Raw genomic sequence first — 21,855 nt, 5'->3', positions numbered from 1 at the left:
CCGGTGTCGTTGAAGTTGTTTTACTCCTGTGAGTGGCAGTCCGCCTCCTTCCTCCCGTCTGCTCCTCGATATTCACTGAGGAGCAGAGGGCGACGTGTCGGTGATGCGGGGCGGAAGGGAAAGGGGACTTTGTTGTTGCTCCGCCCCGATGCGCGCGCAGACACGCTGGCATGGAGCTCTGGGCGAGACGGAGAGAGAAGAGTGACCGACACGTGGAGACAGAATGACATGCTGCTGGAGAGACGACCAACAACAGACGTTTAGTTTAATAAAGAACAAAGACGCCTCTAAGGAAAGAACCGTACATTACTTCTGCTGTAGGGACGACCAACAACAGACGTTTAGTTTAATAAAGAACAAAGACGTCTTGAAGGAAAGAACCGTACATTACTTCTGCTGGAGAGACGACCAACAACAGACGTTTAGTTTATAAAGAACAAAGACGTCTCTAAGGAAAGAACCGTATATTACTTCTGCTGGAGAGACGACCAACAACAGACGTTTAGTTTAATAAAGAACAAAGACGTCTCTAAGGAAAGAACCGTACATTACTTCTGTAGAGACGACCAACAACAGACGTTTAGTTTAATAAAGAACAAAGACGTCTCTAAGGAAAGAACCGTACATTACTTCTGCTGTAGAGACGACCAACAACAGACGTTTAGTTTAATAAAGAACAAAGACGTCTCTAAGGAAAGAACCGTACATTACTTCTGCTGGAGAGACGACCAACAACAGACGATTAGTTTAATAAAGAACAAAGACGTCTCTAAGGAAAGAACCGTACATTACTTCTGCTGTAGAGACGACCAACAACAGACGTTTAGTTTAATACAAGAACAAAGACGTCTCTAAGGAAAGAACCGTACATTACTTCTGCTGTAGAGACCAACAACAGACGTTTAGTTTAATAAAGAACAAAGACGTCTCTAAGGAAAGAACCGTACATTACTTCTGCTGTAGAGACGACCAACAACAGACGTTTAGTTTAATAAAGAACAAAGACGTCTCTAAGGAAAGAACCGTACATTACTTCTGCTGGAGGCAAACAACAGACGTTTAGTTTAATAAAGAACAAAGACGCCTTGAAGGAAAGCACCGTACATTACTGCTGCTGGAGAGACCAACAACAGACGTTTAGTTTAATAAAGAACAAAGACGTCTCTAAGGAAAGAACCGTACATTACTTCTGCTGAGAGACGACCAACAACAGACGTTTAGTTTAATAAAGAACAAAGAGCGTCTCTAAGGAAAGAACCGTACATTACTTCTGCTGGAGAGCGACCAACAACAGACGTTTAGTTTAATAAAGAACAAAGACGTCTCTAAGGAAAGAACCGTACATTACTTCTGCTGGAGAGACGACCAACAACAGACGTTTAGTTTAATAAAGAACAAAGACGTCTTGAAGGAAAGAACCGTACATTACTTCTGCTGGAGAGACGACTAACAACAGACGTTTAGTTTAATAAAGAACAAAGACGTCTCGAAGGAAAGAACCGTACATTACTTCTGCTGGAGAGACGACCAACAACAGACGTTTAGTTTAATAAAGAACAAAGACGTCTTGAAGGAAAGAACCGTACATTACTTCTGCTGTAGAGACGACCAACAGACGTTTAGTTTAATAAAGAACAAAGACGTCTCGAAGGAAAGAACCGTACATTACTTCTGCTGGAGAGACGACCAACAACAGACGTTTAGTTTAATAAAGAACAAAGACGTCTTGAAGGAAAGAACCGTACATTACTTCTGCTGTAGAGACGACCAGAGGACGTTTAGTTTAATAAAGAACAAAGACGTCTCTAAGGAAAGAACCGTACATTACTTCTGCTGGAGAGACGACCAACAACAGACGTTTAGTTTAATAAAGAACAAAGACGTCTCTAAGGAAAGAACCGTACATTACTTCTGCTGGAGAGGTCCACCAACAACAGACGTTTAGTTTAATAAAGAACAAAGACGTCTCTAAGGAAAGAACCGTACATTACTTCTGCTGGAGAGACGACCAACAACAGACGTTTAGTTTAATAAAGAACAAAGACGCCCTGAAGGAAAGAACCGTACATTACTTCTGCTGGAGAGACGACCAACAACAGACGTTTAGTTTAATAAAGAACAAAGACGTCTCTAAGGAAAGAACCGTACATTACTTCTGCTGGAGACGACCAACAACAGACGTTTAGTTTAATAAAGAACAAAGACGTCTCTAAGGAAAGAACCGTACATTACTTCTGCTGGAGAGCCGACCAACAACAGACGTTTAGTTTAATAAAGAACAAAGACGTCTTGAAGGAAAGAACCGTACATTACTTCTGCTGGAGAGAACCAACAACAGACGTTTAGTGTAATAAAGAACAAAGACGCCTCTAAGGAAAGAACCGTACATTACTTCTGCTGGAGAGACGACCAACAACAGACGTTTAGTTTAATAAAGAACAAAGACGTCTCTAAGGAAAGAACCGTACATTACTTCTGCTTTAGAGACGACCAACAGACGTTTAGTTTAATAAAGAACAAAGACGTCTAAGGAAAGAACCGTACATTACTTCTGCTGGAGAGACGACCAACAACAGACGTTTAGTTTAATAAAGAACAAAGACGTCTCTAAGGAAAGAACCGTACATTACTTCTGCTAGAGAGACGACTAACAACAGACGTTTAGTTTAATAAAGAACAAAGACGTCTCTAAGGAAAGAACCGTACATTACTTCTGCTGGAGAGACGACCAACAACAGACGTTTAGTTTAATAAAGAACAAGACGTCTTGAAGGAAAGAACCGTGCATTACTTATTACTTCTGCAGGAGAGACGACCAACAACAGACGTTTAGTTTAATAAAGAACAAAGACGTCTCTAAGGAAAGAACCGTACATTACTTCTGCTGGAGACGACCAACAACAGACGTTTAGTTTAATAAAGAACAAAGACGTCTCTAAGGAAAGAACCGTACATTACTTCTGCTGGAGAGACGACTAACAACAGACGTTTAGTTTAATAAAGAACAAAGACGTCTCTAAGGAAAGAACCGTACATTACTTCTGCTGGAGAGACGACCAACAACAGACGTTTAGTTTAATAAAGAACAAAGACGTCTTGAAGGAAAGAACCGTACATTACTTCTGCAGGAGAGACGACCAACAACAGACGTTTAGTTTAATAAAGAACAAAGACGTCTCTAAGGAAAGAACCGTACATTACTTCTGCTGGAGAGACGACCAACAACAGACGTTTAGTTTAATAAAGAACAAAGACATCTCTAAGGAAAGAACCGTACATTACTTCTGCTGGAGAGACGACCAACAACAGACGTTTAGTTTAATAAAGAACAAAGACGTCTTGAAGGAAAGAACCATTACTTCTGCTGAGAGAACTAACAACAGACGTTTAGTTTAATAAAGAACAAAGACGTCTAAGGAAAGAACCGTACATTACTTCTGCTGGAGAGACGACCAACAACAGACGTTTAGTTTAATAAAGAACAAAGACGTCTTGAAGGAAAGAACCGTACGTTACTTCTGCTGTAATCTGGCGCTATAGAGAACATTCCAGGGGGGCGGGGCCTCACCCTGATAGAATGGTGGGGGAACACTGGGATGTGTCACATGCAAAAGACTTTAAAAGGTGAATTTACATTGTTTTGTAAAATCGAGTAAATGCCCCCAGCCTCCAGAGGGTTAACATGACATATGTGTCAGTTACCAAGGCCACTGGTTCTGCTGTTCAGTGTTAAAGATGACAGGACCAATGGGGTCTCTAATGCACTTCTTTTTTTTACTAATCTGGATGTTTCACTGAAGAAACAATTTATCATCCACGATATTAAATACCTCGCTGGCCCTTTATAGGTAGGAGCCTCTTTGAAAACACAGCTCTGTGTGAAGTTTTGTCTTTAAAAAAGAATACAATTAAACAAGTGTCTAAAATACACGCCGTCTGAAGGGATTACTGGTTCATTTAGAAGATTTAGTCTTTAGAAGAAAAAAAAACTTTTAATCGCGATTAATGAATTTCAAAATGTGCGATTATTTAGTTCATTTTTTTTAATTGATTGACAGCCCGAATATATATATATATATATGTACATATACATATATACACACACATATATATGTGTGTGTGTGTATGTATATATATATACATATATACACACACACATATATACATACACACATATATATACAGATATATGTATATACATATATATGTATATATATATAAATATATACACACACACACATATATATATATATATATGGTGTATGGAGGAGGAGCGGCTCACCTGGAAGGTGGAGATGTACAGGTCCTTCCTGAAGGACAGACCCAGGACGTCCAGGTCTTCTCGGCCATATCGAAACGCACAGGTGAGCGTGACGAAGACTACGGGAGGAAGAGGAGGAGAACGATAAGAAGAGGAGGAAGAGGAGGAGGAATGTGGTTTCAGAGCCAGTCAACTAGTTCTGATCTGGAATCAGTTTCAGTCCATTTGTTTGTTATACATTTACAAATACTAAGAATACTTCTACTAGTTAATACCTGCAGGCATGTGTATTCTGTATTTATATTGTATTTATGTCAGAAAACACATCTACCATAGCATTGTAAGTATATATAAATAACAAATTATAGATATATATATATAAATATATATCACACGTAAACACATGTATGCAGCAGTTTAATGTTTTAATTTATTTGATATACCGTATTTTTTGCACTATAGGGCGCACTAGATTATAAGGCGCACTGTCAATGAATGGTCTATTTTCGATCTTTTTTCATATATAAAGCGCACCGGACTATAAGGCGCATTAAGCGGAAAAAACCAGTCAGATAAGTCAGTCGATCAAACTTTATTAAACGCGTTCACAATAACTACCAACCTTATTCAGTTGTATTTTGGGATCCTTTTACACACACTGTAATATTATGGTGAAGCACAGTATTGTAACGGACTGAAGGAAATGTTATGTCCGGATGTAAGTGAACGTCTCACGAGCTGGTAGCTGTGAGGCGGTTCGTGATTGACAGCGAGATGTTGTTGTTGTGTGTGTGTTGTTGTGTTCCGGGTTCGGGCGGAGCTATGACCCGAGCAGACGTGAAGCTGGTTTGAGGTTTCACGGCGTTTGTTGTCGTTGGCGAGGCTACGCCAACAGTAGCTTGTTCTATGTTCCTTGAATAAACACCCTATAAGCCATCTACGTCTCGTAGGTTCCTGACCCAGGGTCGCTACAGTATGTATTACTTCACGCTCCTGGCTACGGTAGCCGTAATGCTGCAAGCGGTGCGGCTTTGTGAGTTTACCAAAGTCGATTAAAACATTTTGACTTAGCGCCGCATCACACAAAATCGCTTAGAGGTCAGTAAACAAAACCAGAATTAATCCATATATACGGCGCTTCGGATTATAAGGCGCACTGTCGTTTTTTGAGAAAATTAAAGGCTTTTAAGTGCGCCCTATAGTGCAAAAAATACGGTATATTAAATTTACAAATAAATTAAAGGTATAATGTATTTTTAGTGGCCATCACGTGTTAAATATTAAATGCAAGTTCTATACTTTACATACATTACAGTTACACGTCTACCAGAGTATTATTTATTTATATGTATTTATGAATGTCATATCTGTATAGAAAGAAAGACGTGTATTGTCATATTATATATATATATAAAATGCATCCGTATTTATTAAGGAGCAACTGGGGGTTCAGTGCCTTGCTCAAGGGCACTTGTATCCATTAGTCCTGTACTTTGTAGTTCTGAGTTGGACCACAAACAATCTGTAGTTCTGTAAACACGGGTTCTCCTGAGGGGGGGGAACCCCGGCAGGAGGCGCGCCTACCTTTCCGGTCCTTCAGGTACTCGGGGTCGACCAGGATCACGCCATCTGTCAACACAACACACCTTCAGAGCCTGTCGGCTAACCACAGGCCGGCGTTGGTGAGGGTTTTAAATACCTGCTGTGAAATGTACTTTGAGCTCAAAAACTACGAGTGCTCAGAGGCTCCGGGGTCCCGAGCCGGTTCACGGACTCACCTACTGGGTCCACGTGGTCCAGGTGGTCCACGAAGTCCCTCTTTCCCAGGTACACCGTCACCTGCAGCGACCAATCACAGCTTCACAATCCGGCTCCTCTAAACTCACGGCCGGTTAATTAAAGGATTAATCCTCAAACACGTCGTCATGGAACAACTCGGATCAATGAATCTACGGTCAGAGCAAGATTTATCGCTATGACGACACAGAATCACCACGAGATTATTCAATGTGAAGAATGTATGAGCATAAAGTATGAATATCATTATGGACATGCCTCCATGAACACACATTACATTACATATATATATAAACAATTATATATATAAATATAAAAATGTTTATTTATTTATGTATAAATGTTTGTAGATTAAAATAAATATATACATATATATATTTTACATGTATAAATATATATTTATATATGTAACAAAGTAGTACCACAGTAGTATTTCCTTGTGGTATTAGTACACAGTAGTAGTATTTCCTTGTGGTATTAGTACACGTTTCTTCACCAGTAAACTCACCTTACAGTTGGGGCTCGACTTCTTGAAAACTCTGAGAGGTTAAAAAGAGGAAGAGACGGTTTGTCACATTATATATATACACACATACATATATATATACACATACACATTATATATACATGTGTGTGTGTATATATATATTAGGGCTGTCAATCGATTAAAAAAAATTAACTAATTAATCGCACATTTTGAAATTCATTAATCGCGATTAAAAGTTTTTTTTTCTTCTAAAGACTAAATCTTCTAAATGAACGAGTAATCCCTTCAGACGGCGTGTATTTTAGACACTTGTTTAATTGTATTCTTTTTAAAGACCAAACTTCACACAGAGCTGTGTTTTCAAAGAGGCTCCTACCTATAAAGTGCCAGCGAGGTATTTAATATCGTGGATGATAAATTGTTTCTTCAGTGAAACATCCAGATTAGTAAGAAAAAGTGTATTAGAGACCCCATTGGTCCTGTCATCTTTAACACTGAACAGCAGAACCAGTGGCCTTGGTAACTGACACATATGTCATAGATAGATAGATAGATAGATATATACTTTATTAATCCCCAAGGGGAAATTTGTCGAGTCAGTAGCAGCAACACAAGAATAAAAAAAACAAAACACAAAATATAAGAAGGGTTAGGGTGATCTGGCAAGAGGTGAACTGTTGTAGAGCCTCATAGCCGTCGGCAGGAATGTTCTCCTGTATCTCTCCTTGTGGCAGCGGAGCGTGAGGAGACGTCTGGAGAAAGTACTCCTCTGACCCTGTAGGAGGAGGTGGAGAGGGTGGTCCGGGTTGTCCAATATGGACACCAGTTTCTTCAACGACCTCCTCTCCACCACCTGTTCCAGGTGCTCCAGCTGGCAGCCGATGATGGAGCCAGCCTTCCTAACCAGTTTGTTAAGACGGCTGGTGTCACCGCCCGATGCTGCTCCCCAGCAGACAATGGCAAAGTGCAGCACACTGGCGACAACCGACTGGTAGAATAACTCCAGCATCTTGCTGCACACGTTGAAGGATCAAGAAGCTTTCTCAGGAAAAAGACGACTCATCCCCTCTTGTACACAGCGTTGATGTTGGCCTTCCAGTTCAGTCGGCTGTCGATGGAGACGCCAGTACTTGTACTCCTCCACCATGTCCACGCCCACTCCCAGGACACTCAGAGGTGTAGGAGCTGTCGCTTTCCTCCTGAAGTCCACCACCATCTCTCTGGTCTTGGCCACGTTCAGCCGCAGGTGGTTCTCATCGCCCACTTTACAAAGTCACCACTGCCCTCTACTCCTCCTCCCGCCCATCCCTAATACACCCGACCACTGCAGAATCATCAGAGTACTTCTGCAGATGGCATGACTCCGTGTTGTACTGGAAGTCACTGGTGTACAGGGTGAAGAGGAAGGAGACAGAACAGTTCCCTGTGGGGCTCAACATCACTGACCACCGCTCCAGACAGCACACGCCCCATTCTGACAAACTGTGGTCTGCCTGTGAGGTAGTCAGTGATCCAGGTGTTGGTGGACGTCCACACTGCCACCGCAGCTTCTCACTCAGCAGCAGTGGCTGGATGGTGTTAAATGCACTGGAGAAGTCAAAGAAAGTGAGTGGCACAGAGACTCGGGTTCCATCCAGGTGCGACTGAGCTCGCAGGCAGGTAGATGATGGCGTCGTCCACTCCCACATGAGGCTGGTAAGCAAATTGCAGAGGGTCCAACGATGATTTCACCGCGGCCGGAGGTGGCCAAGACCAGCCTCTCCAGCACCTTCATCACATGGGAGGTGAGGCGACGGCCGGTAGTCGTTGAGGCCAGATGGTGCTGACTTCTTTGGGACAGGGACCAGGCACGGCGTCTTCCACAGCACCGGGACTTCCCCCAGCCTCAGGCTGAGGTTGAAGAGGCTGCAGGACACCAGACAGCTGGGTGGCAGGGTCTTTAGGACCCTGGGGCTGATGCCATCAGGACCTTCAGCTCTGCGCTGGTGTAGTTTCTCCAGCTGTCTTCTCACCTGGTCAGTCGTCACAGAGAGAGGGGGGAGGGTGGAGGAGCCCATTGTTGAGGGCTCGGTGGATGTGCAGCTCAGCAGGGGACAGAGGGAGGAGGTGTTTGGGAGGTGTGATGTGTGGAGGAGACGGGAGGGCTGTGAACTGAACCTATTGAAAACAGTTCAGCTCGTTGGCCCTCTCCAGGAGCCCCTGGCTGTCTCCTCCCACCTTGAAGCCAGTTATCTGCTTCATGCCAGACCACACCTCCCTTGTGTTGTTCAGCTGGAGTTTGGCCTCCAGCTTCCTCCTGTAGGAGTCCTTGCCTCCCTGAGCTTCACTTTAGGTTGCGCTGGCTTTCTCAGCTCATCCCTGTCTCCAGACCTGAAAGCAGCTTTCTTCATGTTAAGAAGCGCCTTCAGGTCCCTGGTGATCCAGGGCTTGTTGTTGGGGAAGCAGCGCACAGTCCGTGATGGGATGGTGGTGTGTTCACAGAACTTGATGTATTCCGTGATGCAGTCGGTCATACTGTTGATGTTGATGGGCAAACTACGGCCCGCGGGCCACATCCGGCCCATTAGGCTTTTAAATCCGGCCCGCCAAACTTGTCCAAATCGCGACTTTGTTTACTTCCGGTGTGCTACGGAAAGAACTCACACACAAAACCTTCACCGTGATTTGTCAATCCGTTTGTCTGTCAACATTTTGCGAAAAAAACAACCAATGAACACTCAGTAAATCACAAGGGACCCGCCCACCACACAGGTGGGGCTCATTTAGAAACAGTCGCAGTGATTTTGGCGAGCAGCCTGGAGGAGCTGCAGAGCCACGAGGAACACACAGCCAGAAGAGATCCACTTGGACGGGTAGAGTCTTTACTACACGTTACGGTGTCCGTCCGGTGTCCAGAACTTGTGGTGCTGACTAGTCTTGTATTTTACAGAGAGGATTCACCAGCGCCTGCAGCTCCACCTGCCCAGCCAGCAGAGAGCTCTCGTGACACGATGACATGATGTTATTATAGTGAAGCCATATTGTAAATAGTCTGTCAATAGTTGTGTTCTGTTTTCTATTTCTCAACATGTATATAATGTATAATTATTTTTTTAATGTACAATACATATTTATAAAAAAAAAAATGTAATGGTCATTTTTTATTTGCACACACCCCATGAAACTTTATCTGCAATATGAAGTCATTTCTCAGTCCCATCTTTATCATTTTGGTGAATGTGTGACAGACCACATCATTTTTACTAAAAAAACGTTGATACAAAATTTGTTTTTTTTCCCTCATTTATTCAATTCAGTTTATTTGTAGAGCCCAATTTCACAAATTTGTCTCGGAGTGCTTTACAATCTGTGCATATAGACATCCCTGACCTTTGAACTCACATCGGATCAGGAACAACAGGAGGATCCCTCTCCAGGATGGACAGGTGCAATTACATGTATCTAGCATTGTATTCAGATATTTCACTTCTTTTGTGAACCTATGACCTTTGGTAAACCAATTTCAAACACCAAAATAGTTGGTCCACATGAGTAAAGGTGTGTTTTCAGAAGAGATATGAATAATTTTTAAAAATCGAACTTCAATTGTCAGCTTTAGGGTCATATTTTCTAGTAAAGCTGTCAGTCTGTTTGTGACGGGTTCATACACATGCTGACCAGATGACGCCCAAGACATCGCCTCAATTTAAAGACCCCTTTCTAGTTTCTGCTGCAGGCAGGATATTTAATACAGTCTATCTCTCAAGACATTCCGTCCATTATTTTGCGGGGTTTAAAACAATTAGAAATTATTGAGCTTGAGTATTTCGTTGGGTAATAATTTGTTTTGAATGTTGAAAGTGATTCCATTGATCTCTTTCCAGTAAATGTTGATTACTTTAACTTTGCACCTTAAATTGAAATGTATAAAAAAGACGCAATCTCCAGGTTTAATAAATTACATTGCATGTCCAAATGCTCCTGGCCCAGAAAATTTACGTTTTTTTACTGCCAATAATTTTTTACTTTCTGTGATTTCTTTATGTTAAAAACTATTGCTTAATCTCATCCAATACTTCCCCAAAAAATCATGTGTGATGCCAGTCAAGGCCTGAACACATTCACACGAAGAAACAAGCACATTTCTTGGAGGAACACCTATTGATCACCTATTGAGAAGTAAAATAACCAAATTTTTCTGCCCAAAATAATGTGAGCTCCTACGGCTGCCTGTAAACCAGCTGGCTCTTAGCTCACCATGTTAAGTGTTGGTCTGGGCACCTGGAGATGCGTGTTCGATTCCAAGACGAGGCAGCTTTTTTTCATCACTTTTTTTTTTTACATTGAATTTACATGACGTGATCTCTACTTCACGTAGGGACACACGACGCATGAATATGTTCACGTAGTTAAAGCGCCACCTAGTGGCTCAACTGGACTTCCTTCAGTCCGCCCCAAATTTGTTTGACTAGCCCGTTATTTAGAATGGAATAAGAACTCTCTCTCTCTCTCTTTTTCCTTCTCTTCTCTCTCTCTCCTCTCTTTTTCTCTCTCTTCTCTCTGTCTCCTCTCTTCTCTCTCCTCTCTCTCCCTCTCTACTGCCCTCCTCGCTGGTCTGATACGGATCCGTATTGCCCTCTTACGTCATTTTCAAAATAGATAGCCAAGAGCAGTGGTCCTCAAACTAAGGCCCGCCTCCACATTTGGCCTGGCCCTCTGAACAATACCAGAGAGGCATTATGATTTTTTTTTCAGTCTGGCCACGCAAATCCTTGACTAGCCCGTTATTTACAATGGAATAAGAACTCTCTCTCTCTCTCTTTCTCTCTCCTCTCTCTCTCTTCTCTCTCTTCTCTCTCTCTCTCTCCTCTCTCTTCCATGACATGGTCTATACTTCACGTAGGGACACATGATGCATGAACATGTTCACGTAGTTAAAGCGCCACCTAGTGGCTGAACTGGACTTTGTCGAATCCGCCCCAAACTTGTCGCGCTCATTACAAGTCACGGCCCGAGTCGAGTCCGACCGGCGCCCGGCCTCGGCGCTGCTCCTCGGCCGGCTCCCCGACCGGCGCGGGAAAGCGAGGACCCGTTCGACGCTGCTTGCAGCTTTAATTAGGGTCCGAGCGACAGACGAAGTCTGACCGAGAGGAACCTATTGAAATTGTTAGAATTCTTATTATTCTTCTTATTAGGGTCCGAGCGACAGACGAAGTCTGACCGAGAGGAACCTATTGAAATTGTTAGGGGTATTATTATTATTCTTATTCCGCTTCTTATTTTTGAACATTGGGCGCATATTGGGGGTATGTATCATATCCCAAAACTCACCAAATTTGGCAAGCTTGTCAGGCTTGGTGAAAATAGCCAGATGACAACGACGTCGAAATTCGGCTTTAAAAAATTGCTCTCTAGCGCCACCTGTAAATTTGACCGCCGCCTCACCCAGTATGTTCAAATGACTAGCTTTTTTTTCACAAGTCCACCTGGACCTGCTCTACAAAAGCCTCTCAGGACCCTAAGCTCGCCTACTTAAATTTTCCGCCATATTTTTTTTGGTGAAAAACACATCAGAGGCGTTTGCTCCGACAGACGGTGTCCAATTCATACCAAACCTATTGGAGATAATGATCATGGAAGCTATATTATCTAAGATCTATCATCTTTTTTCAAATATATTATTGTGGTAAGCATCTATGGCCGAACGAACATTTTAGGGGCGTGTCCTGTTTTGTAATGCTCATAACTTCAACACTATTGGGAGAAAAAAATAACAGACTGTCAGGATATGTGCAGAAGGGAGCCTGAAACATTCACAGAAAATGTCGTGCAATTTGAACCGTAGGGGGCGCTACAATAATTCACCAAAGTTGCCCGTTTTTGGCGTTTAAACGATTTGGCCCTTTTCCACTTTTTCCCCATCGATTATTTCTCCCACAAAACGCCAACAGAATCGGCTAAAAATCAGTTTCATAGAATCTCAAGACTTGAATAATGAACACTGTGAAAAAAAACGGACTTTTCGTCGGTAGAAAATTTACGTTTTTTGCCAATAATTTTTACTTTCTGTGATTTCTTTATGTGAAAAACTATTGCTTAATCTCATCCAATACTTCCCCAAAAAATCATGTGTGATGCCAGTCAAGGCCTGAACACATTCACATGAAGAAACAAGCACATTTCTTCCAGGAACACCTATTGATCACCTATTGAAAAGTAAAATAACCATAATTTATTCACTTTCATGATAGGCTTCTGTTTCTTCTCTTAGTCGGTCAATCAGATCGCTTCAAATTTGTAACACACAATCCAAACATTGTCATGATGTCAGCCCACAAAGCATTTTACGTCTGTTACACTATTGCCATACAACCCATTCTTCATCAAACAACGAAGGGGCTTTTGAGGACTAAACATGCTCCCTGTGAAAATACCCTTGGCAAACATATTAAGAATCAAAGATGTAGTTACCAGATAGGATTTTTATTCTTCAAAAATGGTAATTTGCTCAATAGCGCCACCTACAATATTCAATTAGGCAGCCCCGGTGCTACGTTTGACCTACATGTATAACGCTGGGTAGGTATATGTAACACATATAGACGGAAAGAAAAGTCTCTTGGCACCATGCTCTAAACTGTACCGGATGTCGCCAATATTGATTTCTGTGTCACTGTGTCACATTTAGTCAGTTCCACCTCCAGGCATCCACCTGCGTTTCATACTCCAGGCCAGCAGGTGGCGGTAATGGACCAAATATATGGATGCAAACCACAGAGGCATCAGAGTGCATCAGTTGAAGAAGAGACCGCAGAAGGACTGCAGCTGCTGTGTACTTCTTCCTTCTCCCTCTCTACTCTAATATCTAACATAACGAACGCTGCAACACGGCTGTAAACAGTTGACGACGAGGCTTAAACGACACGGATTTCGTGAGTTTTGTTTATATTGATATTGGGACAGAGGGGGGGTCGTGAGCGCTGCGGAGCAGGGGAGGGGGGCTGTGAGCCGGTGATGAAGGGGGAGAATCAGTTGTATATGCCAGAAAGAGTAATCTGTTGTATTTCATATAGCTCTTTTGTTTTTTTTTACTTTTACTTTACTTCATATCTTTGTATGCCTGTTTTATATTTTGAAAGTTGTGCCTGTTGTTTTTATTCTTGTGTGTTTAATGATGGTGCCAAGCACTGTCACGCTAAAATTTCCCTTGGGGATTATTCTTGTGTGTTTGGTTTATTGGTGCTGCTACTGTCACGAAGCAAATTTCCCCTCGGGATTAATAACAGTTATATCTATCTATCTATCTATCCTGTGACCCAGAGACCTGTAATCAGACCCCTATAGCATATACATCATTCATTCATCTATCTATCCCAGACCCAGAGACCTGTGTCCATTCCACATTCATGTTGAATAAAATGAATCTGCACACCAGACAGTAGGTGGCGTGTATGCACCTAGGCAAGGGTGCTGGTTGGCATCCGCCATTCAAATTTAAAGAAGCAGAAGAAGTTAAGAGACTGCACTGGCACTTTCTTGGCAAGATCGTGAACTGTGATGGTCGCGTCGCATACATTACACACACACACACACACAATACACACACTCACCCCTGGCAGAAAGAGTCAACAATAATACACTTGCGCAGAGAGACATTAAGAGAACAGTAAGTGTGCCTGACGACTTGCATTGTCCCACTGATGTTGAAAAGCTAATGCTAGCGGCCTCAGCAGGCCTCACGCTCACGCAGACGCCCGTATGTATGGTGTTAGACACGCCAGCACGGGTTTCATTGAAAGCTACGCTAGCTGGCTCAGGCCTCGTCAAGCTCACGGTAAGGTAGACGCTGGGGAGGTATGGTGTTAGACACACGGGCTTGTTTATGACACGGGCACGCCCGCTTGAGACACGGGCCCGCTGTACACGGGCGCTGGTACACGGCGCGCCACTGATTTCAGTTCCAAGCTAAAGTGAGAAGTGAGGCGGTAATACAAACAGGCTAGGCTAACGGGCTAGGCTAGGTTAACGCCTTGATTGACGCTTGTTAAGCTACAGGCTGAGCTTAGTTAGTAAAGCTACATAATCTTGCTATACTCGGAAGAGATGGGGCTTGGTGTTTGCGGTGGGAGATGTTTAGAATGCCGGTCACGTGTGGGAGCTTGTGGGAGCTCGCTCCACGAGGACACACGCTTATGTACATGTTGGCGAGCCATAAGCTCATGGCTTGCCAAGGATGCACATGCTTTCATAAGCTTTTAATGTGTCAATGTTTTGGCTTGGTGGTCTTCACGTGTTGTTAGAAGGGAAATGATTCAGAAACATTTTCACTAATGCTTTTGAGTGTCTGCTGTCTGCTGAAGACAAATACTATCACATCACCAGAGGTTACAAAACAAAAATAATTTACTCAGTTTAATTAAGGTTTTCCAATTTAACATTTGTACAGTCCATCCTCCCATCCATCCTCCTGGCTGAGATTGAATTTGTAAGCATGCTTTTGTGCTCAGTAATGCTCAGTATTAATTATTAATATTTTGACTATTTGAATTTTATTTTGCCAGCAATCTTAAATTCGTCTAAAATCTCTTTAAAAAATTACACTGCAGTCTTGCTATTGGTGACCTGAGCTAGGCCTAGAATTATTTTCATGACATATGACCATGCGGACTTCGAATGAATTCAATTGTTAAGTTAGCTTAAAAATAAATATTATATAATAATATTATGACAATATTTGAATTTTTATTTAGCAACCAACTGTGAATTTTCAAGTTTATTCTGTTTCTTATAGGACGTGGCACGTGGGCAATTAGGAGGAGGAGGATGGGTCCAGCCGCAGGTTTATGTGTTATTGTGCTTTGAAGCCGAAGTTTATGAATCATACCAGTATTTGCTTTTTTTGAAGAGACCAATGGACACCATTATTATTTCTGCAATCTTATCGATGTTTGAAGAACTCCATATGTCGCTGAAGAACCGCTACATGTAACACACCAGTCTGTTTGCTAAGTTTGGTTGAAATGTGGAGAGAACTTGTGTTCTCCATCCCATCATCTCTAGCCCCAAGGACCCAAAACCAGCTGTTCTGTCACAAAGGTGTGTCACAAAGGTATTTGATGGTGGAGGCCTTGATGGGTGGAGGCCTTATCTTAAAAGTGGGTCAAAGTGGGTTTTTTCAAATTAAATGCTGTACTACCAAATAGTTGTATTTATTTTTTCTTGCATGAAAACCGACTGAACGAAACCACTGAACGTGGGCTGACAGACGCCTGCTGCTCCTCCTCCAAGATAACTACGAAACACCAGGTAGCCTGAAATTTTGGAAATCATTCACAAGGACTTGGTTTGAAAATGTTGCTGCTGTACAGCGAGTGAGCAGCAATGACCCAATGGCAGTACTAATAATTGTGACACTATTGTGAAAGCGATCTACAGCATTGTTATTGTTTGTCTAGTTGCTGCTTTTGCCTTTCTCTTCTTTTCAATTTCACTGAGGTAGCAACACCATACGGAGGGCCTCTTCGATCGCCTTCCGCTGGTGTCTTCAAGACTGCCTGGTCTGCGCCGGCAAAGAGGTTGACAATGGCTCATGCTGCAACTGAGGTTGATGATGCACTGTGCATCAATGCCAACTAACTGCTATACAATGTGATGCCTTGAGAGGTCGGGTCAGCTGATTGTGAGTACCTCTGTGCTTTCCTGATCCGATGTGAGGTCATGTCAGATGTCTAGCAGTCTCAGGATTTGTAAAGCACCGAGACAAATTTGTAAATTGTGAAAATGGGCCATACAAATAAATCTGAATTGAATTGAGATTTACAGTGCACAACTCAAGATTTGCTGCTATTTATGCATTTTACATCGAATTTACATGACGGTGCCCATATACTTGCACGCCGGGATACACGATTTATTTACGAATATAATTCACAGAGGTTAAAGCGCCACTCTAGTGGCTGAACTGACTTTTGTCGAATCCGCCTAAACTTGTCAGCGCTGCTATAAGTCGCGCGCCTTAGTCGAAGTCCGATCACGCCTGGTCCTGAATGCCGGGTTTCGACCCCTGTGACCGGGCGCGGTGAGCGATGCTGCTTTTTGACGCTGTTTGCAGCTTTTAATTCGCTTTTTTATTTTTGGAACATTGGGCGGTACGCATATTGGGGGTATGTATCAGCATCCCAAAACTCACCAAATTTGGCATGTTTGTTGTGGCTTGGTGGAAAATAGACTGGTGATGGACAATTCTAATTTTAAGCCCGGCTTGCAAAAATTTCCTCTAGCGCCACCTGAAAGCTTAATGACTGGCGACGCCTCACCCCTCACCCAGTGTAGTATGGTCAAATGACTAGCTTTTATATTTTCCCCAAGTCCACTTGGACCTGCTCTACTCACGAGAAAGCCTCTCAGGACCCTAAGTCTATTTTATTTAAATTTTCTGCCATATTTTTTTCGGTGAAACTAATTAGTATGCTGTCTGGACATACGGGGTCCAATCTGAACCAAACCTATTGGAGATAATGATCTGGCCAAGATCATCTAAGATCTATCATCTGGTTTCAAATATATCATTGTGATAAGGATACGGCCCAATCGAACATTTTAGGGCGGTCCTGTTTGAAATGAGAATCTCAATATCTATTTGAAAAAAATATAATAGACTGCCGGATATGTGAAGGGAGCCTGAAACATTCATACAGCAAATTTCAGGCAATTTGAACCAGAGGACGCTACAATAATTCACCACCAAAGTTGGCTGCTTTTACGCTTTTACGTTTTGATTTGGTCTTTTCCACTTTTTCCCATCAATATTTTACAAAAACGCCAACAGAATCAAGTAAAAATCAGTTTTGAGAATCTCAAGACTTGAACAACATGTGAAAAGAAACGACTTTCGCCGGAAAATTTACGCGTATTGCCACACTTTAGCCTGTACTTTATGCTAAACTATTGCTTAACTCATCCGGCTACTTCCTGCAAAATTATGGACAGTCAAGGCCTGGAACACATCTGCTGCATGAAGAAACACATTCGAGGAACACCCTATTGATCACCTATTGATCAATGCATGAGAAGCAAATAAACGCAAATTTTTCTGCCCAAAATAATGTGAGCTCCCATGCCTGCAAACCAAAGACTCAGCTCACCATGATAGAAGTGTTGGTCTGACACCTGGAGATGCGGTTCAATCCCAAGACAAGGCAGCTTTTTTCTACTTCACTATATCAAACTACATGACGGATCTCACTATAGTACACAATGATTAATATGTTCACGAGTTACCACCTAGCCAATTTCCAATCAAATTTGTTTGACTAGCCCGTTATCAGAATGGTCAGAACTCTTCTCTCCCCTCCTCTACTCTGGGGTCATAACTAACGCCATAAAACAGCTGATCAGTTTTGAATCAATGGATTCTGAGTTTTGCTTCTGTGACACAGATGCATGAATATGTTCATTGTTGAAGTTAAAGCGCCAATTTGTGGCGAACCGACTTTGTCAATCCACCAAACTTGTCGCATTGGCGAAAGTCATGTGGCCCGAGTCGTAGTCCGCCTCATGCGCTTCGGCGGCTCGCCTTACGGGCGGGCGCCCGCCGGCTCTGAACCCGCGCTGGTGAGCTGCAGGACCCGTCGACGCTGCCGCAGCTTCTTTAATTCCGCTTTTATTTTGAACATACATATTGTGTGTATGATTTTAATCCCAAAACTCAACAAATTTGGTAAGCTTTGTCAGGCTTGGTGAAAATAGCCGGATGACACTGTCACAAATTCGGCTTAAAAAATTCGTTTCATTAATTTGAAGTTTTAATTCATGTTTCTCACCAGGCAATAAATGACTAGCTTTTATTTTCTTCCTGTCCACTTGACCAAAGTTTCCCTAGGACCGCCTGGCTCTGCATTCACTTAAATATTCTCATCTCCGCCATATTTTTTGGTGAAAACATCAGAGTATGCTTATTCTACATATTGGGTCCAATCTCAAACCACAACCTATTGAGATAATGGATCATGGAAGCTTATATCATCTAAGAAGATCTATCATCCATCAAAGTATCATTGTGATAAGGATTCATGGGTATACCCAACGAACATTTTAGGGGCGGGTCCTGTTTTGTAATGCTCATAACTTCAACACTATTGGGGAAAAAACAGACTGCTTCAGGATATGGCATGAGGAGCCTGAAATATCTACAGCAATGTTATTTCAGGTAATTTGAACCGTGAGGGGGCGCTACAGAAATTACCAAAGTTGGCTGTTTTTTGGCGTTTTTTTGCTTGATTTGGCCCTTTCCACTTTTTCCTCATCGATTATTTTCTCCCACAAAAACGCCAAATAGAATCGGCTAAAAATCAGTTTTATAGAATCTCAAGACTTGAATAATGAACACTGTGAAAAGAAACGGACTTTCGCCGGTAGTACCTTCAATTTTTTACTGCCAATAATTTCCTGAAATTTCTGTGATTTCTTTATGTTAAAAAACTATTGCTTAAACTCATCCAATACTTCCTTAAAATCATGTGTGATGCCACAGTCAAGGCCTGAACCATGATTCACCAAGAAACTAGTACATTTCTTGGAGGAACACCGCTGATCACCTATTGAGAAGTAAAATAACCAAATTTGATTCTAATTTAAAATCAATGGCCTGAGCCACATCACGGCTGCCTGAAGAACCAGCTGGCTCATAGCTCACCAAGGTTATTTTGGAGGAACACCTGAGATGTGTTCGATTCAAGACAAGGCAGCTTTTTTTCATCACTTTTTTTTTACATTGAATTTACATGACGTGATCTTCTACTCACGTAGGGACACACCGACGATGAATATTCTTCAATTAGCCCAAAGCGCCACCTAATGTGGCTCAACTACGGGACTTCCTTCAGTCCGCCCCAAATTTGTTTGACCTTACAGCTCACCATATATTTAGAAATGTTGGTCTGACACCTAAGAACTTTCTCTGCTCTTCAATTCCAAGACAAGGCAGCTTTTCTCTTTTCCTTTTCTCTCTCTGAATTCCTCTCTCTCTTTTTCTCTCTATCTGTCTCTCTCTGTCTCCTCTCTCTCTACCTCTCTTCTGCCTCCCTGGTCTGACATAGGGATCACTAATGACATTGTCTTCAGCACGTCATGAATATGTTCACGAGTTCAAATGAGCTATATTGATAGACAGCCAAGAGCTAGTGGCTCAACAAACTAAGGCCCACCTCATATTTGGCCCGGCCCTCTGAACAATACTAGAGAGGTATTTTATGATTTTCCTTTTCAGTCCGGCCACGCAAATTTGTTTGACTAGCCCGTTATTTAGAATGGAATAAGAACTCTCTCTCTCTTCTCTCTCCTCTCTCTCTCTTTCTCTCCCTCTCTCTACTCTAACATAACAAACGTCAGAAAACAGCTGGGCGGGGTTTTTAAATCACGGATTTCGTGAGTTTTGCTTTTAGGACACATGATGCATGAATATGTTCACGAAAGTCGCCACCTAGTGGCGAAACTGGACTTTGTCGAATCCGCCCAAACTTGTCGCGGCCAAGGCATAAGTCGCGTCCCCGAGTCGAGTTCGACCGCGTTTCCGCTGCCTTCCGGCGCGGGTCCGGGCCCCGCGCTGCCTCCCCACCGCGCGCGGTGAGCGAGGATCTGCTGACGCCAAGTTTGCAGCTTTTAATTATTCTTCTGGATTTTTATTTTGAACATTGGGGTATATTGGGGATATGTATCATTTCTCAAAACTCACCAAATTTGGCAAGTTTGTTGTTTGGTGAAAATAGACGGATGACACGATCACTTCAAATTCGCTTTCAAAATTGCTCTCTAGCGCCACCTGAAGTTTGGACCGCGACGCCTCACCCAGTTTGTTCAAATGACTAGCTTTATATTTTCCCCAAGTCCACTTGGACCTGCTTCTACAAAAAGCCTCTCAGGACCCTAAGCTCCGCCTACTTAAATTTTCCGCCATATTTTTTTGGGTGAAAAACACATCAGAGGCTTTTCTCCATTAATAATGGGGTCCAATTCAAACCAAACCTATTGGAGAGATAATGGATCATGGAAGCTTATCATCTAAGATATATCATCTTATTTCAAATATATCATTGTAAGGATCTATGGCCCACCGAACATTTTTAGGGCGGTCCTGTTTTGTAATGCCTATAACTTCAACACTATTGGGAAAAAGAAAAAAGACGCTCAGGTTATGTGCAGAAGGGAGCCTTGCACAGCGAATTTCGCAATTTGAACACAATAGGGGGCGCTACAATAATTCACCAAAGTTGGCTGTTTTGGCGCTATGCTGTTTTGCTTGAATTGGCCCTTTTCCACTTTTTCCCCATCGATTATTTCCTCCCACAAAACGCCAACAGAATCGGCTAAAATCAGTTTTATAGAATTCAAGACTTGAATAATGAACACTGTGAAAAACGGACTTTCGGCCGGGTAGAAATGTACGCTTTTTTACTGCCAACAATTTTTACTTTCTGTGATTTCTTTTTGTTAAAAACTATTGCTTAAACTCATCCAATACTTCCCTTAAAAAAAATCATGTGTGATGCCAGTCAAGGCCTGAAACATCTACATCAAGAAACAAGCACATTTCTGAGGAACACCTATTGATCACCTATTGAGAAGTAAATAAATCACCCTCTTCTGTCTGAAATAATGTGAGCTCCTAAGCTGCCTGTAAACCAGCTGGCCTTAGCTCACCATGATAAGTGTTGGTCTGACACCTGGAGATGCGTGTGTTCGATTCCAAGACAACAGCTTTTTTCATCACTTTGTTGTTTACATTGACATTACAATGCATTTACGAATATGTTCACTTAGTTAAAGCGCCACCTTAGTGGCTCAACTGACTTCCCTTCAGTCCCTTCAAATTTGTTTGACTAGTCTGCTATTTAGAATGGAATAAGAACTCTCTCTCTTTTTCTCTCATCTCTCTTTTTCCTCTCTCTCTCTCTCCTCATCTCTCTCTTTTCTGTCTCTCTCTCTCTCTCTCCTCTCTCTCTCCTCTCTCTTCTCTACCTCCTCTTCTGCCTCCTCGCTGGTCTGATATGGATCCAGATGTCTCTTACGTCATTTTTCAAAATGAGCTATATTGATAGACAGCTAAGAGCAGTGGTCCTCAAACTAAGGCCCACCTCCATATTTGGCCCGCCTCTGAACAATACCAGAGAGGCATTATGATTTTTTTCAGTCTGGCCACGCAATTCCTAGACTAGCCCGTTTTTAGAATGGAATAAGAACTCTCTCTCTCTCTTTTTCTCTCTCTCTCTCTCTCTTTTCTCCTCTCTCTCTACTCTAACATAACTAACGTCAGTAAACAGCTGGACGAGGCTTT

The 21,855-nt window shown here is 42.4% G+C and overlaps 1 protein-coding gene across 1 annotated transcript in view; it reads right to left on the bottom strand.

Annotated features, from left to right (window-relative positions):
• The window catches only part of LOC130210096 (arrestin red cell), a 38,089-nt gene extending 16,495 nt beyond the window's left edge, over window positions 1-21,594 (bottom strand). Inside the window, exons 1-5 of the mRNA XM_056440080.1 lie at window positions 21,590-21,594; window positions 6,567-6,597; window positions 6,040-6,100; window positions 5,846-5,890; window positions 4,283-4,380 (exon numbers count right to left, since the gene is read on the bottom strand). Coding sequence (XP_056296055.1) covers window positions 4,283-4,380; window positions 5,846-5,890; window positions 6,040-6,100; window positions 6,567-6,597; window positions 21,590-21,594 — 240 coding nt within the window. The remainder of the gene's footprint in view (window positions 1-4,282; window positions 4,381-5,845; window positions 5,891-6,039; window positions 6,101-6,566; window positions 6,598-21,589) is intronic.
• Window positions 21,595-21,855: the final 261 nt, after the last annotated feature.

Source organism: Pseudoliparis swirei, chromosome 3 (assembly GCF_029220125.1).
Source record: "Pseudoliparis swirei isolate HS2019 ecotype Mariana Trench chromosome 3, NWPU_hadal_v1, whole genome shotgun sequence".
NCBI classification, from domain to species: domain Eukaryota; kingdom Metazoa; phylum Chordata; class Actinopteri; order Perciformes; family Liparidae; genus Pseudoliparis; species Pseudoliparis swirei.
The sequence above is the reverse complement of the archived record's forward strand: the minus strand, read 5'-3'. Positions and strand labels throughout refer to the sequence as shown.